Source organism: Rhineura floridana, chromosome 3 (assembly GCF_030035675.1).
Source record: "Rhineura floridana isolate rRhiFlo1 chromosome 3, rRhiFlo1.hap2, whole genome shotgun sequence".
Lineage (NCBI taxonomy): Eukaryota > Metazoa > Chordata > Lepidosauria > Squamata > Rhineuridae > Rhineura > Rhineura floridana.
The window spans coordinates 219,901,333-219,917,045 of record NC_084482.1 but is presented as its reverse complement, the minus strand read 5'-3'; the positions used below and the strand labels follow the sequence as shown (position 1 = coordinate 219,917,045).

The following is a 15,713-nucleotide window of genomic DNA, read 5'->3' as shown; positions in this document are numbered from 1 at the left end:
ACAGTAACATCCTTTGTAACAGTGTCTTTATGATATATGGTTTATTTACATATATATACAACCTGAGCTTAAGATGGAAAAATTCTCACTGTTAACACTCCAACGGATCTTGCTTCCCCTTTTGGTTTCTAGGGGAGTTCCCAAATCCTTGGCTTAGGATTCAGAACAGAGAGTAAATCTCTCTGTGTCTTTCCAGCTTCCAGCTCCACATCAGACTAACCCAAAATCTATCCCCTGTCCCAACCAGGAATGTGGGAAGGGATAGCCACATTCCTATGGCAATACATTGCTACTGCTGTTATTTCTTACATTCAGTTTTACGGTATTACAGTTTGAACATCCATATAATAATAAAATGTAAGAAGATATTTGAGAATCCTTGGTCTGGAAATATTTCATACATGGCTATTCCATTTTTGTGTTCATATCGTTCTTTATTTTTTGTTTAATCTAGTAAAATTACCTTCTCTTGAATGGATTTACTTATTGATATTATGATTATTTCTAATTCTTTCCCTTTTTCATTTATTTTATGTATTTCTAATTTGACATGTTACTCATTTTTGGAAAAGGTATCATGCAATTAAAAAGATGATGATGGTGATGATGATGTGTGTGCATATTTGCTAGAAAATAAGACTGTGCAAAACCAGTCAGGGTGACTCCAGATGTCCTTTAACTGCATAAAGACGAGTGTGGTTGATCATGTTGTGATAAAGCAATGCATGTAAAACTCATGGCAGTCCTTATTTTGTGATTCATTCATGATTTCTGCAAAATGAAGAGAGATTTAGGTCTAAATTTCCAAGGTAAGTATTTGAGTTTCATTACTGCTGTAATGGACATTAATTCTCAAAACTGAACATTTTAAGAATCAGAGGTCATCTTTCATTTTTGTGGTTAAGTGCTCCTTTGTATTCAGATCAGGCCTGAGGACAATAATGTAGCACTTGGGCATGAAGATGCACCCCAGAAGCCCAGCACTGGAGGCCAAGATGGAGAAGACCTGCACGGCTACCATGTATTTCCCCTTTGTGCTCAGGTAGGTGGGCACAAAGGAGACCCAAACACTGCAGAAGACCAGCATGCTGAAGGTGATCAGCTTGGCTTCATTGAAAGCCCCAGGCAGCTTCCTGGCAAGGAAAGCCACCGTGAAGCAGATGGCAGCCAGGAAGCCCATGTAGCCGAGGCCACTATAAAACATGGTCACGGACCCTTCGTTGCATTGCAGGATGATCTCTCTAGTTTGGGAATGCATATCAGACTCAGGGAATGGGGGAGAGATCCCCAACCAGATGGTGCAGATGACAACTTGGACACAGGTGCAGGAAATGACTATGGAGTTGGCCAGACTCTTCCCCAGCCATCTTCTCACTTTGTTCCCAGGCTTTGTGGCTAGGAAGGCCAGCACCACAGTGATGGTTTTTGCCAAGACAGAAGACATGGCAACTGAAAAGATGATGCTGAAGGCTGTTTGTCGGAGAAGGCAGGTCTCTTTCCTTGGCTGGCCGATGAACAGGAAGGATAACAGAAAGGAGAGCAGGAGGGAGATGAGGAGGATGAAGGAGAGGTCCCTGTTGTTGGCTTTGACTATGGGAGTTTCTAAGAATTTAATGAAGATTCCTAAAACAAAGCCAGTGATTAAGGACAAGAATAGGGAAATGGAAGCTAAGATGATCCCCAAATGTTCTTGATAAGCCAGGAAGTTGGTAGTTTTGTGAATACATTGATCTTGTTCTGTGTTTGGATGCTGATCATCTGGACATTTGATGCAGTCATCTGCATCTATGTAGGAGAAAGAGAATTGATTCAGGAACACTTACATCCATAACCATCTATGTTCTGTTAGATAATATATAGATAGTTAATAGGGTTATTAGGTAATAGATAATAGAGGAAGATGTTGATGTGGGAGAGATCAGGAAAGAAGAATGTGTGTTAGGGAAGGGGAGGCAAAATGCTTGCTCATTTTAGGAATAGAAAGATCTTTTCATTTCACTTCCCTCAGTTCCTCATTTTTTTCCATTCTTAAATTCAGTTCTCCACATTTCTGCAGCAATGTGTGATTTTTTTTAAAAAAAAATACCCTCATGAAATTTCTCCAGTATTTTAGAGTGAATTTCTCCCAATCAATACATTTTAAAGGGTTTTACTATTGCACTCATTTTTGCAAGCCACTTTTGTCATATAATGAATTTTTGCATTTTATTTTCATTTATGTATTTATTTTTATGCACATTTGCCCCTAACAGAAGGACTTTTATAAATATTGTTTGGTTGGCGAACTGCATCACTAAATTCAAATAAGTGCAAATTTTGAAAGATGGCTGTGTTTTGATTCTCATATTTCAGAAAGTGAGAATTTGATAGTTTTGGAACTGAAAAAAAGTCTCACCAATTCCTGGCTCATTTACTTGTTTAAAGTTACCCTTCTATGCTGCCCTTCCTCCAAGTATATGGAGTTGGCACTCAAAGTTTTTAAAGCAACGTTGTGAGGTAGGATAGGACGAGAAGTAGTTACCCAAGGAGTTTCAAGGCAGAGTGGGGATTTGTCCATGGTCCTAATGCAAAAATCCAGCAACAATACCACACTGGCTTTCTCCATCAGAGAGCATGCTTCAGTCCATGCCTCATCACCCAAGAAAGGTTTTTAGATAGCAAGGGCAGGAAATCTGCCTCTGTGAGACATTCCAGAGGAGACCACATAGGGTAAGATGGAGCAGTTCCTTAGCTTGGCGTATAGACAGGGAACTGTGTTGTTTAAATCTGGAAGTGGAAGGTGGGTTAACCCCAATATTACTTAGGAGAAAATGAGACTAGGACAGAAAAAAATACATTGGTGGGTTACAGTTGAATTGTACCCTTCCGTCAAGGAGTTCAGGTTACCATGCATGTGGTTATCTTATTTTTATATTCGCAACAAGTTAGGTATGTCAGCCTGAATAGTAGTGAATGGGCTGAGGCAGCAAGCTCCCTTGTGCCTGAGCAGAGATGTGAACTTGGAACTCCTCAGTCCAAAGCCCAAACTCCAGCTACTTCATCAGTCTAGTCACAACTGGTTTCAGTTGTGGCTGCCCATCTGTGGAATATGCTCCCTAGGGAGGTCTGCCTGGTGCCTTCATTGTCATGTTAATGAAGGTGATTAAAAGTAGAGGCCAAGACAGGATCCTTGTTCAGAAATGTCTCTCAGATCTCCACAGAAAGTGTCTCTGAGTGAATCTTTGCCCCATTTATTTGCTCCCAAGGAATGCCCTCTCCCTAGGACTCACCCACCTTCCTGAGTGGAGATGGTCCCTTCTGCACACGGAGCACAAGCATAGCAGCAAACTGGCTCCCCTTGTTGAACAACCTTCTTGTATCCAGGGCGACAGCTTTCAGTACACCTGGAGTGAGGCACAGTCTAGCCATAAAGAGAAGAAGGTGCATCAAGGGTAAAGTGTTAGGAGAATTTGTGTCTATGGAATTCATGCATAGAGTTTGGGAAGGACCCATCACAATATCCATTCCCACTGACCATAAGTGACCCACACACCTTTCAAAAGGGAAAATCTCACTGAAATTGTCATTGGTGGATTAAGGTTTCATGAATGTATTATGTATTTATGCCTCATTTTAATGGTGGGGTACAAATTCATTAGTTCTGTGAGCCAGGAGATGAAATTTTGGGTAAACTGAAATGGAGGGCATTCACTGCAGAAGGAAACCAAAATCTTTCCAACATCCTGTGGTAACAAGGGCAGTAAGCAGGACAGCTGAGTTGGGCTGGTTAGGGGTCCTTTTGAACTGCTAGGGCCAATAACCAACCCCCGTGGCTGGCCTTGCTGTGAGCAATGGATTTCTAAGATTGAAAAATGCATGGGGAATTTCTACAGATACAAGAGCCTTTTCAATTAACGTCATTAGATTACTGCAATGCACTCTATGTGGGGCTGCCTTTGAAGATGGTTTGGAAACTGCAGCTTGTGCAAAATGCAGCGGCCAGATTGGTAACAGAGACCAGATGGTCCGAACATATAAAATCGATTCTGGCCTGCTTGCACTGGCTGCCAGTATGGTTCTGAGCTCGATTGAAGGTGCTGGTTTTGACCTATAAAGCCTTACATGGCTTGGGACCACGATACCTGATGGAACGCCTCTCCCGATATGAACCTACCCATACACTACGTTCAAGATCAAAGGCCCTCCTCCGGGTGCCTACTCCAAGGGAAGCTCAGAGGATGGCAACAAGGGAGAGGGCCTTCTCAGTGGTGGCCCCCAAATTATGGAACGATGACGTTGACAAGGTGCGCCTGGCGCCAACACTGTTATCTTTTCGGCACCAGGTCAAGACTTTCCTCTTCTCCCAGGCATTTTAGCATGTGTTTTATATTGTTTTAAATTTTTAAACTGTCTTTTAAATTGTCTTTTTAAAAGATGTATTTTAAATTGTATTTGTTTTTAGTTACTGTAAACTGCCCAGAGAGTATAATAAATAAATAAATCATCACTATATGAACATAAGAACATAAGAACATAAGAAGAGCCTGCTGGATCAGGCCAGTGGCCCATCTAGTCCAGCATCCTGTTCTCACAGTGGCCAACCAGGTGCCTGGGGGAAGCCCGCAAGCAGGACCCAAGTGCAAGAACACTCTCCCCTCCTGAGGCTTCCGGCAACTGGTTTTCAGAAGCATGCTGCCTCTGACTAGGGTGGCAGAGCACAGCCATCATGGCTAGTAGCCATTGATAGCCCTGTCCTCCATGAATTTGTCTAATCTTCTTTTAAAGCCATCCAAGCTGGTGGCCATTACTGCATCTTGTGGGAGTAAATTCCATAGTTTAACTATGCGCTGAGTAAAGAAGTACTTCCTTTTGTCTGTCCTGAACCTTCCAACATTCAGCTTCTTTGAATGTCCATGAGTTCTAGTATTATGAGAGAGGGAGAAGAACTTTTCTCTCTCCACTTTCTCAATGCCATGCATAATTTTATACACTTCTATCATGTCTCCTCTGACCCGCCTTTTCTCTAAACTAAAAAGCCCCAAATGCTGCAACCTTTCCTCGTAAGGGAGTCGCTCCATCCCCTTGATCATTCTGGTTGCCCTCTTCTGAACCTTTTCCAACTCTATAATATCCTTTTTGAGATGAGGCGACCAGAACTGTACACAGTATTCCAATTGCGGCCGCACCATAGATTTATACAATGGCATTATGATATCGGCTGTTTTATTTTCAATACCTTTCCTAATTATCGCTAGCATGGAATTTGCCTTTTTCACAGCTGCCGCACACTGGGTCGACATTTTCATCGTGCTGTCCACTACAACCCCGAGGTCTCTCTCCTGGTCAGTCGCCGCCAGTTCAGACCCCATGAGCGTATATGTGAAATTTAGATTTTTTGCTCCAATATGCATAATTTTACATTTGTTTATATTGAATTGCATTTGCCATTTTTCCGCCCATTCACTCAGTTTGGAGAGGTCTTTTTGGAGCTCTTCGCAATCCCTTTTTGTTTTAACAACCCTGAACAATTTAGTGTCGTCAGCAAACTTGGCCACTTCACTGCTCACTCCTAATTCTAGGTCATTAATGAACAAGTTGAAAAGTACAGGTCCCAATACCGATCCTTGAGGGACTCCACTTTCTACAGCCCTCCATTAGGAGAACTGTCCGTTGATTCCTACTCTCTGCTTTCTGCTTCTTAACCAATTCCTTATCCACAAGAGGACCTCTCCTCTTATTGCATGACTGCTAAGCTTCCTCAGAAGCCTTTGGTGAGGTACCTTGTCAAACGCTTTTTGAAAGTCTAAGTACACTATGTCCACTGGATCACCTCTATCTATATGCTTGTTGACACTCTCAAAGAATTCTAATAGGTTACTGAGACAGGACTTTCCCTTGCAGAAGCCATGCTGGCTCTGCTTCAGCAAGGCTTGTTCTTCTATGTGCTTAGTTAATCTAGCTTTAATAATACTTTCTACCAGTTTTCCAGGGACAGAAGTTAAGCTAACTGGTCTGTAATTTCCGGGATCCCCTCTGGATCCCTTTTTGAAGATTGGCGTTACATTTGCCACTTTCCAGTTCTCAGGCACGGAGGAGGACCCGAGGGACAAGTTACATATTTTAGTTAGCAGATCAGCAATTTCACCTTTGAGTTCTTTGAGAACTCTTGGGTGGATGCCATCCGGGCCCGGTGATTTGTCAGTTTTTATATTGTCCATTAAGCTTAGAACTTCCTCTCTCATTACCACTATTTCTCTTAGTTCCTCAGAATCTCTTCCTGCAAATGTTAGTTCAGGTTCAGGGATCTGCCCTATATCTTCCACTGTGAAGACAGATGCAAAGAATTCATTTAGCTTCTCTGCAATATTCTTATCGTTCTTTAGTACACCTTTGACTCCCTTATCATCCAAGGGTCCAATTGTCTCCCTAGTGAATCCCTGGGCTGCCACCTCCCACTCCTGCACTATATTCAGTAGGACTTACTCCCTTGTAAGTGTGCCAAGGATCTCAGTTGAAGTTGTCTATGATATATCCAACAAATTATTAAAACTTTACAAATGTTAAGTGTGCAAAAAAGTCCTCTACCTTGTTAAACAACTTGGGCCACACAATGGCTTCTGGGTTAATGGCTAACTTTATGTCAGTAGATGCCTCTTTCTCTGCACTCCCAATTTTCACTCTGTCACAAGACTTATTTGGAAGCATCACCCAGTTCTCAATATCATAGTGGACAGGCAGCTCCCCATTCTCATCAAAATGCAGGCCACCCATGGATGCATTCAAAAACTGGATTTCTCTCAAGAAAGAGTGAAGCTGGAATGACATGGAAAACAGCATTAAGAAACCATGTTGGATATCTCAAACTTGCTCATTTTGGGCTCTTATGGCCAATGCGCATATCATTTAGATTATAAAACCTATGCAGACATTTAATTTTATTGATTAAAACATTTACAGACTGCCTTTCTTAGAAAATAGGAAGGCGGTTTAGAGAATAAAATCAGTACAAAATACCATAAACTATAGAGCTGTGCACGGACCATCCAAACCGATTTGTGGCTTTGATTTTTAAACACATATGCATCCTGATTCGGTGCAGACATATCTTTATCCTTTCCAATCCAGATCCTGATAATACAGATATCCAGAAATCTCATTAATTTGCATTACAAAACAATAACAGTAATAACTTCCTTTGTTTTTTACATAGGGACATGAAATGTTGGGACATGGTAGTCCCTAGAGAGAGGATTAATCCTGCCAAATATCAGATGGATTTTCATGTTACACTCCTCTATGTTTTTAAAGGTTTTAAAAGTAAAATGGACATAAAGTGCTTTTCTTACAAAGGGACATGAAATCTGGGGATTTAGTAGTCTCCATAGAGGGGATTAATCCTGCTAAATTTCCTCTGTGTAGCTCCAGTAATTTCATGCTAGTCCCCTTTAAACTTTCCTTTGTACATTTTTCAAAAAAACTCTTTGACTGCTCAGTCATGCCAGATCTCCTGTGTTTTTTAAATTAAATTAGGTTTGTGAATCACTAGGCTCTGGTTGACAGCATCAGGCAGGTACAGGTGGGCAGCACCATGGAAATAATATATGCATGTAGAGACATCCAATATGGTGGCCCCTAAAGAGGGGATTACCCCTTCCAAATACCCACAGAAGTTTACATGCTAGCCCCTTTTAAAGTTTACAATGGTTTAATATTTAAAATGGAGACATCACATTTTTGTTTTTACTCATAGGGACTTTAAATTTGGAGACATCATAGCCCCCATAGAGGAAATTAACCTTTCCCAATATCAGGTGGGTAGCTTCAGGGTATTTCATGCTAGCCACCTTTGAAGTTTCCTTTTTTCAAAAAAGATTAAAAAAAGACTGAGAGTGCTCATTCAGTCTTGCCAGTGCTCAGGGTAAGAAATGCCCACAAGGTTTAGCTGGTTAGGTAATAGTAATACTGTGTATCCTCCAAGGCTATATCACACAAGGTGGCTGCTTCTTATGGCTTGTGGAGAGGAACTGATTTAATAATATTAACATTTAAGGATGGCTGGCAGCCAGAATAAACTCTGAGATAAGTAATCAACAAAAGAAAAGAAATGTGATGGATGTGTGGTGGATTGTAGTCTTAATTAGGGTTGCCTGGTCTCCAGTTTCCAACCAGAGACTCCATATTTTTTGGGTCCTTTCTGGTTCTCCAGGTGAATCACCCCAATCTCTGGCTGGCTGCTCTAAGCCCAGGCTTTTAGGTTTGTAGCCAATAAGTGAAGTCAGACTAGTGATTGACATGGGATTTGTTGACCTGCTGGCAATAGCTAGAACCCATTGCAAAGCCAGAAAACTGTTGTCTTTTCTTGGTTTATAGCTTTCTCTCTGTGTGCAGGTCAGGAGATATAGAACAAAAAAAACAACAGGTTTGTGGTAGGCAGTTGTTTACTGTAAACAATTTCAGCTGTAGTTAAAGTGTACATACAGAGTTTTTTTAAGTACTTGCAAAAATCCATATTATAAATTTTATCTTTCAAATAATTTTTAGAGAGATTTTACGCAGAAGTACAGGAGGAAATTGATCACACAACAAAACAAGATATGATGATAATCATGGGGGACTGGAATGCAAAAGTAAGGAACAGAGAAGAACTAGGAATTGTGGGGAAATAGGGCTTAGGTGACAGAAATGAAGCAGGAGAAAGAATTATTGAATTCTGTGAAGCCAATCATTTGTTTCTTGCAAACACATTTTTTGAGCAACCAAAAATACGACTGTACACATGGACATCACCAGATGGTCAAAATAGGAATCAAATTGATTATATAATTGGAAACAGAAGATGGAGAAGTTCCATACTTTCTGTGAAAACAAGACCAGGAGCAGACTGCGGTACAGATCATGAACTGATGGTATCAAAAATCAGAGTAAAGCTAAAGAAGAACAACAAAGCAATCATAATGCCAAAATACAATTTAAATAACATCCCAGAAGAATATAAAGATCAAATAAGGAACAGGTTTGAGGCTTTAAACTTAGAGGGCAGAGAACCGGAAGAACTATGGACTGAAGTCAGGGACATTATCAGGGAAGAATGCAAAAGGGCAATACCTCTAGTTAAAAAGAGAGAAAGACCTCAATGGATGACTGAAGAAACTCTTAAAATGGTTAGAGAGAAGGAAAGCAAAAGCAAAAGGAGATAGAAACACAGTCAGAACCCTAAATGCAACAATACAGTGACTAGAACGTAGGGACAAAGAGAACTATTACAATAGTTATTGTATAGAAATAGAAAAGGGAAACAAAATGGGAAGAACAAGAGCCCAATTCCAAAAGATGAGAGAAATGAAAGGGAAATTTAAACCACAAGTAGGGAAGTTGAATAATCAACAGGGGAACACACTGACTGACCAAGATGAAATAAAAGAAAGATGGAAGCAATACACTGAAGAACTCTATAAAAGAGATGCCAGGATGACAGATTCATTCATGGAGGAACCATATGATGAAGAACCAGAAATTTTAGAATGTGAGGTGAAAGCTGCTCTTAAAATACTTGGAAGAAACAAATCACCAGGAACAGATGGCATACCAATAGAGTTGCTACAAGCTACTGAGACTGAATCTGTCCAAATTTTGACAAAAGATTGTCAAGAAATATGGGAAACTAAACAATGGCCCACAGACTCGAAGCGTTCCATATATATCCCACTTCCAAAGAAAGGGGATCCCAGAGAATGCAGTAATTACCAAACTATTGCCTTAATATCCCATGCAAGTAAAGTAATCCTCAAGATTCTACAACAAAGGCTCTTACCATATATGGAGTGAGAAATGCCAGACGTCCAAGCTGGATTTAGAAAGGGAAGAGGCACCAGAGATCATATCGCAAACATACGTTGGATAAAGGAACGGAGCAAGGAATTTCAGAAGAAAATCACCCTGTGCTTTATAGACTACAGCAAAGCCTTTGACTATGTAGATGATGAAAAACTATGGTATGCTTTAAAAGAAATGGGGATCCCACAGCATCTGATTCTCCTGATGCGCAACCTATACTCTGGACAAGAGGCTACTGTAAGAACAGAATATGGAGAAACCGATTGGCTCCCCATCGGAAAGGGTTTGAGACAGGGGTGTATTTTATCACCCTATTTGTTTAATCTGTATGCAGAACATATCATACGGAAAGCAGAGTTGGACCAAGATGAAGGAGGTGTGAAAATTGGAAGGAGAAACATCAATAATTTAAGATATGCAGGTGATACCATACTCTTAGCAGAAACCAGTAATGATTTGAAACAAATGCTGATGAAAGTTCAACAGGAAAGCACAAAAGCAGGACTACAGCTGAATGTCAAAAAGACTAAAGTAATGACAACAGAAGATTTATGTAACTTTACAGTTGACAATGAGGACATTGAACTTGTCAAGGATTATCAATATGTTGGCACACTCATTAACCAAAATGTGGACAATCGTCAAGAAATCAGAAGGCAGCTAGGACTGGGGAGGGCAGCTGTGAGAGAACTTGAAAAGGTCCTCAAATGCAAAGATGTATCACTGAACACCAAAGTCAGGATCATACAGACCATGGTATTCCCAATCTCTATATATGGATGTGAAAGTTGGACAGTAAAAAAGGTGACCTTGGTTGACTGGCTGCTGGGATTTTTTTTTTTTTTTTTAGTTTTGGTTAGGAATTCTGACTGGCTGTGGGAAGCTGAGTTTTCTGCTTTACTTGTAGGAATCTTCTTGTGATTAGTATGGTATTACATTTAGGAAATCATCACTGTATTTTCCTTTTTCTATTCGCATTTCATTTATCTTTAACCTCTCTCTTAATTCCATAGAAGCAACAACAGTGGTTCCATGTGCTCTGCTCAAGCCCCTTAAACCCACTGATGATGCACCTTGTAGGGTGCATGAAGGTTTGTTTTTTGCTTAATAGTGCTAAAAGAGAATTTGCATACTGGGAAGTGTGGTTTCAACTGCTGTTGTTCACGGTCTGCCTGTGTAGGTAGACCAAACCACGTATGTTTTCTCTCTGTCAGTTATTACTTACTGGAATTGGGCTGGCTGTCAAAGTGAGGTTAGAGCAGCCCACAGGGTAGGCAGAAAAGGGTAGAGAATCCTTTTAACTCTTACTCATTCCTCAAATATCTCTCTGCAGTGAATGGTCACGTCTGTAAGGAAGGTTGGAGCAGCCACATTAAAAGGCAGGCAGGGCATTCCAGGCAGGGGGTTGCTAACCCTACTTTGATATGGATATATTTGCAAATGATCCCTAGTCAAGCCTTACCAACAGCACAATCCTAACCATGTCTACTCAGACATAAGTCCTGTTGAGTTCTCTGGTTCTTAGTCCATTAATAAGTGTGCTTAGAATTGCTGCTTTCAGGGGCATCCATCTTTACTCCTGAGTGCTCCCATCTAATATCTTCAAAATACTAGGCCCTCTTTTTCCAACAGTGGCCTTCTGTTGACTGGCCTGGCCTGAGGGCACTTAAGCCCTTCTTGCCAGAAGCAAGTAGTCTAGGTGCATGTTTCCTAGCTTTTATGAATACGAGACCCCCTTTATAAATTGGTGTTTTAAATTGTTTTTAAATTTGTTTAATTGTGTTTTTGAATTGTTTTTTAATAATGTGTTTTTAAATTTGTATATTTGTTTTTAACATTTTTAATTACTGTAAACTGCCCAGAGAGTTTTGGCTATGGGGTGGTATAATCATCATCATCATCATCATCATCATCATCATCATCATCATCATAAATGAAAGCTCAAAAAAATTCATGACCCTCCCAAGCTAATTGTGATTTTAGCCTCTGTTAATTGGAAAATTGGTATGTGGCAAAACCACATCTCCAAATATCCCTTTCCATAAAAAGCCCCCTGCAGACAGGGAGGCGTTGCTATCTTTTCTTAATGCAAAGGTCCAATCAAATTGGGATTCCCCACCCCCAACAGTCTGAAAATGTACAGTCTTGTTTCCCAACACCAGTGGTTTACAGCGTTGGGCTACGATCCAGATTCAAATCCCAACCCAGCCATGAAGCCCACTGGGTGATCTTGGGCCAGTCTCTCAGCCTGACATTGAAGGGGGGGAACCATGTGCACCACCTTGAGCAACTTGGAGGAAAGGTGGGATATAAATGAAATAATACACATAATGAGAAGACATGATTCACTAGCAAAGACAACAATGCTGGGGAAAACACAAGGGAGTAGAAAAAGAGGAAGACCAAACAAGAGATGGATTGATTCCATAAAGGAAGCCACAGACCTGAATTTACAAGATCTGAACAGGGTAGTTCATGACAGATGCTCTTGGAGGTCACTGATTAACAAGGTCGCCATAAGTCATAATCGACTTGAAGGCACATAACAACAAGAACAATTAAATAAATAACCACATTTCAGCTGCAGTACGTGTACTCCAGCCTTAACCAACCTGCTGAGCTTTTCATCATCATCATCATCATCATCATCACGAAGGAGCAATGTGATCATGGTGGGGATGCTACTTTGTGAAGACAAAAGGGTGAGTAGATTTAGGAGGGGGGTTAGAGCTTTTGGGCCTTGGGATGATCATAAGAACTGATTACATGATTAGCATGCTCTTGGGGAATGAGACCGGAGCAGAAGACAGATTAGAGCATGCACACACACAAACACACTTGCCCCTCCTGCAAACAACTGCGCTTGCATGCATTTGGTCATGTAGGAGGGGGGAAGCCCTCAACTGCCACAGCATCTTGGAGAGAGACAATGGGGGGGGCAGAGTGTAGGTGAAAGAAAGGGGGACTCTGGCACACACACTTAGCCTCAGAGATGTGTGGTGAGTAAATCCTGAGCTTCCTCACTGCTTCTTGGCTCCATCTGGGCTGAAGGCAAAATCTGGGTGGCCTAGCAAATAAGAATAATTCTTAAAAGGAGATGGCAGTGAATCAGGTGCCAAGAAAGGCAGGAAGGATTGGGGAAAGCAGCCTATATTCGCAGCCTAGCTTCTTTTTGCTTCACAAAAAGCCCTCTCCTCTCATTCTGTGAGGAGATGGGAGTTGGTGATAGCAATCCCCTCTTCTTCCTGGTATCTCCACCCACAGCCTCCTTTTGCATCTGCCATGTGTTCTATACGCAGAGCTTGGAAAAGTTACTTTTTTGAACTACAACTCCCATCAGCACCAGGCATCATGGCCACTGGATTGGGCTGATGGGAGTTGTAGTTCAAAAAAGTAACTTTTCCAAGCTCTGTTATACGGAGATGCCTGCCTTTGGCGTGCCTGAAAGATGCTCTGGTGCTTCAGCAACAGTCCTCCCCTCTCGTTTGGAGCGAGGGGGAGGTTTCATTTGCAGAGGCTGTGGGGAGCAGACAGTGTCCAGGGAATGAAGGAGTGTGTGTTGTTTTTTAAAAAAAAGATAATAAATAACTCATTTCTTTACTGTTTGCAGGCCCCACTGGATTACTCTGTGGTCCCCCTGGGGATCGTGGTCCCCAGGTTGGGAGCCACTAGGCTAGATTAAATGTTACCTACCCAGGCTTCCTAAACAGGTGAGAACACTCTCATGTAGCTAAATTTTCTACCTTAATTTCCAGCCTTTTTTGTTTGAGTGATATGCTCCAAGCACCTGCAGCTGATGCTTAATGGATCATGCTTAATGACATTACTAGGGCCCACCTCTGAAATCTCACGGTTTGGAATGCTTCTGATCTGCAACCCTAGTACTAAAACTTCTTAGCAGTGACAGAACATTAACAATAATTAGAATACTAGGCTAGGTGGACAGTGGCTGTTAGTAATTAAAATCTGAAATTCAAGATAATATAAATGTATAACATCAACACAACTAGGTATAGTGTGGCTATGTTGTTTCCTTAAAAAGAAAAGAAAGAATTTGGCTGCAAACAAAGAGCCAAATCTATGAAGCAGCAAATTGGGGGTGAGGGATATAATCAAACAGCAAATAAGGGTTTGTTAAAAGAAATGTAAGCTTGGCAACTTTCAAAAAAGCAGCAATAACACACACAAACACACACACACACACACACACACAGAGTTATAAACAATTATAAAGAAATAGGGGGAATAAAACACACAGACTGTTTTTTTCCTTTCATGGTGTGTGATCCCACCCCAAGCACTATGATGGGAGAAGCAAGGCTGTCTCCAGAGCAGGGCTTCTGTGCTGATGGGCAGGAAGAATGGTAGTGCGGTGTAAATAAAAGACAGCATTCCCTCGCCCTTCATGTTTTGTCTCACTGCTAAATTCGATGCCACAGGTAGGACAATGGATAGCAGTTTGAAAAAAGGACAAGGAATACCTGCCATGACTGCAGCCTTGGAGATTCCACCCTGTCTCCTCCACCCACCATCAACATCCACTTGGATTTGGGTGAATATGCAGCATTTAAGGCCTGAGCCATGATTTGGACACTGAAGTAGGTTCTGTAGCTGTCTTGAGACAGGACTCTCTCCAGCTCCTCTTGGGGCAGAGATTCCAAGTTCTCCTTCTCTGTGCACCTTTGCCAACCTCTGACAGACAACACGTGCTTTAAATATGAACAGTAAAATGCTTTCTTCCAAAACTGTAGAAGAGCAGGTGAATATGGGTTATAGTAGTTATGTTTTGTTCTTATTTGGGACTTCATGATAAAGGACAGAGAACCATGGATGTGCGGGGATGCCTCAACATCATAAGACAGATTCATGTCGATGTCCTGAAAATTTATTGTAATCACGACTGTTGCCTGATTTTTAATCTTAAGTAATATTTGTAGTGACGTAAGTACAACCATTCCAAAATGAGGGTATTCATAATAAATAATTACACTGACTTGTCCCAATATTTCATCTACTTCATCCAGGCCTGGTGTTTCAAAAAAATTCTTTTCATTCGTTCTTTTTGAAAAGGCAATACAGATTCCACTGTTAAGCATCAGAGGTGTCAAGGCACTCAAGAACTTTTCTCCATTCTCATTGTCTGGAGCAAAGAGGCCAATCCATGTCCATCCAAAATGCAGGAGCAATTTGACAATCCCCCGGTACTGAATGTCTTCTTTCGGGATCATCCGGTAGACAAAAGGGAACTGGGTTTTATCATCAAGAACCTGAGCATTAAAGCCATAACTGATCTAGTGAGGAAAGGAAGAGATTTTGGTTTCAAGTCCCCAGAACAGAAAGAGGAATTTTATGCAGCTAAAATTCATCTTCTCTCAGGCATTTTATCATGTGTTTTAAATTGTTTTAAATTTTTAAATTGTGTTTTAAATTGTTTTTAAAATATGTGTTTTAAATTGTATATTTGTTTTAATGTTTTTAGTTGTTGTAAACCGCCCAGAGAGCTTCAGCTATGGGGTGGTATACAAGTATAATAAATGAATGAATAAATAAATAAAATTCTCCTCAGTTCCTGTGTGCCCCCTCTTCAGACCTGTGGGATTTTGTACAAGCCTGACATGGTTGAAATCTCTTTTGAGATTATGGAATTGGCCCCTTCAAGGACAGCCAGCAACCTGTTCTGTTTTCCACAGCTATAGTTTGGAATATTGCTTCCCCCGCCTGCAAGCAGATCTATCATGCCATCAGAGGTCATCCTTTCTTCTGAAAAGGTCTCATAGAGGTTGTAGCCCAGGGTAATGTTGGGTAAGAGCCTGGGATCCTGGTTGATTTCCTGGATGGTGAACAAGAAAGACAAAATGTGCCAGATCTTTGGATGGAACGCACTGCAAAAAATAAATCAG

The 15,713-nt window shown here is 41.1% G+C and overlaps 1 protein-coding gene across 1 annotated transcript; it reads right to left on the bottom strand.

Annotated features, from left to right (window-relative positions):
- Nucleotides 1-874: 874 nt before the first annotated feature.
- Nucleotides 875-14,681, bottom strand: LOC133379008 (vomeronasal type-2 receptor 26-like). Its single transcript, XM_061613620.1, has 4 exons — nucleotides 14,295-14,681; nucleotides 6,565-6,792; nucleotides 3,274-3,400; nucleotides 875-1,785 (listed from the first exon to the last, which is right to left on the bottom strand). Exons 1-4 carry the CDS (start codon nucleotides 14,679-14,681, stop codon nucleotides 875-877), a joined length of 1,653 nt encoding a protein of 550 aa, XP_061469604.1.
- Nucleotides 14,682-15,713: the final 1,032 nt, after the last annotated feature.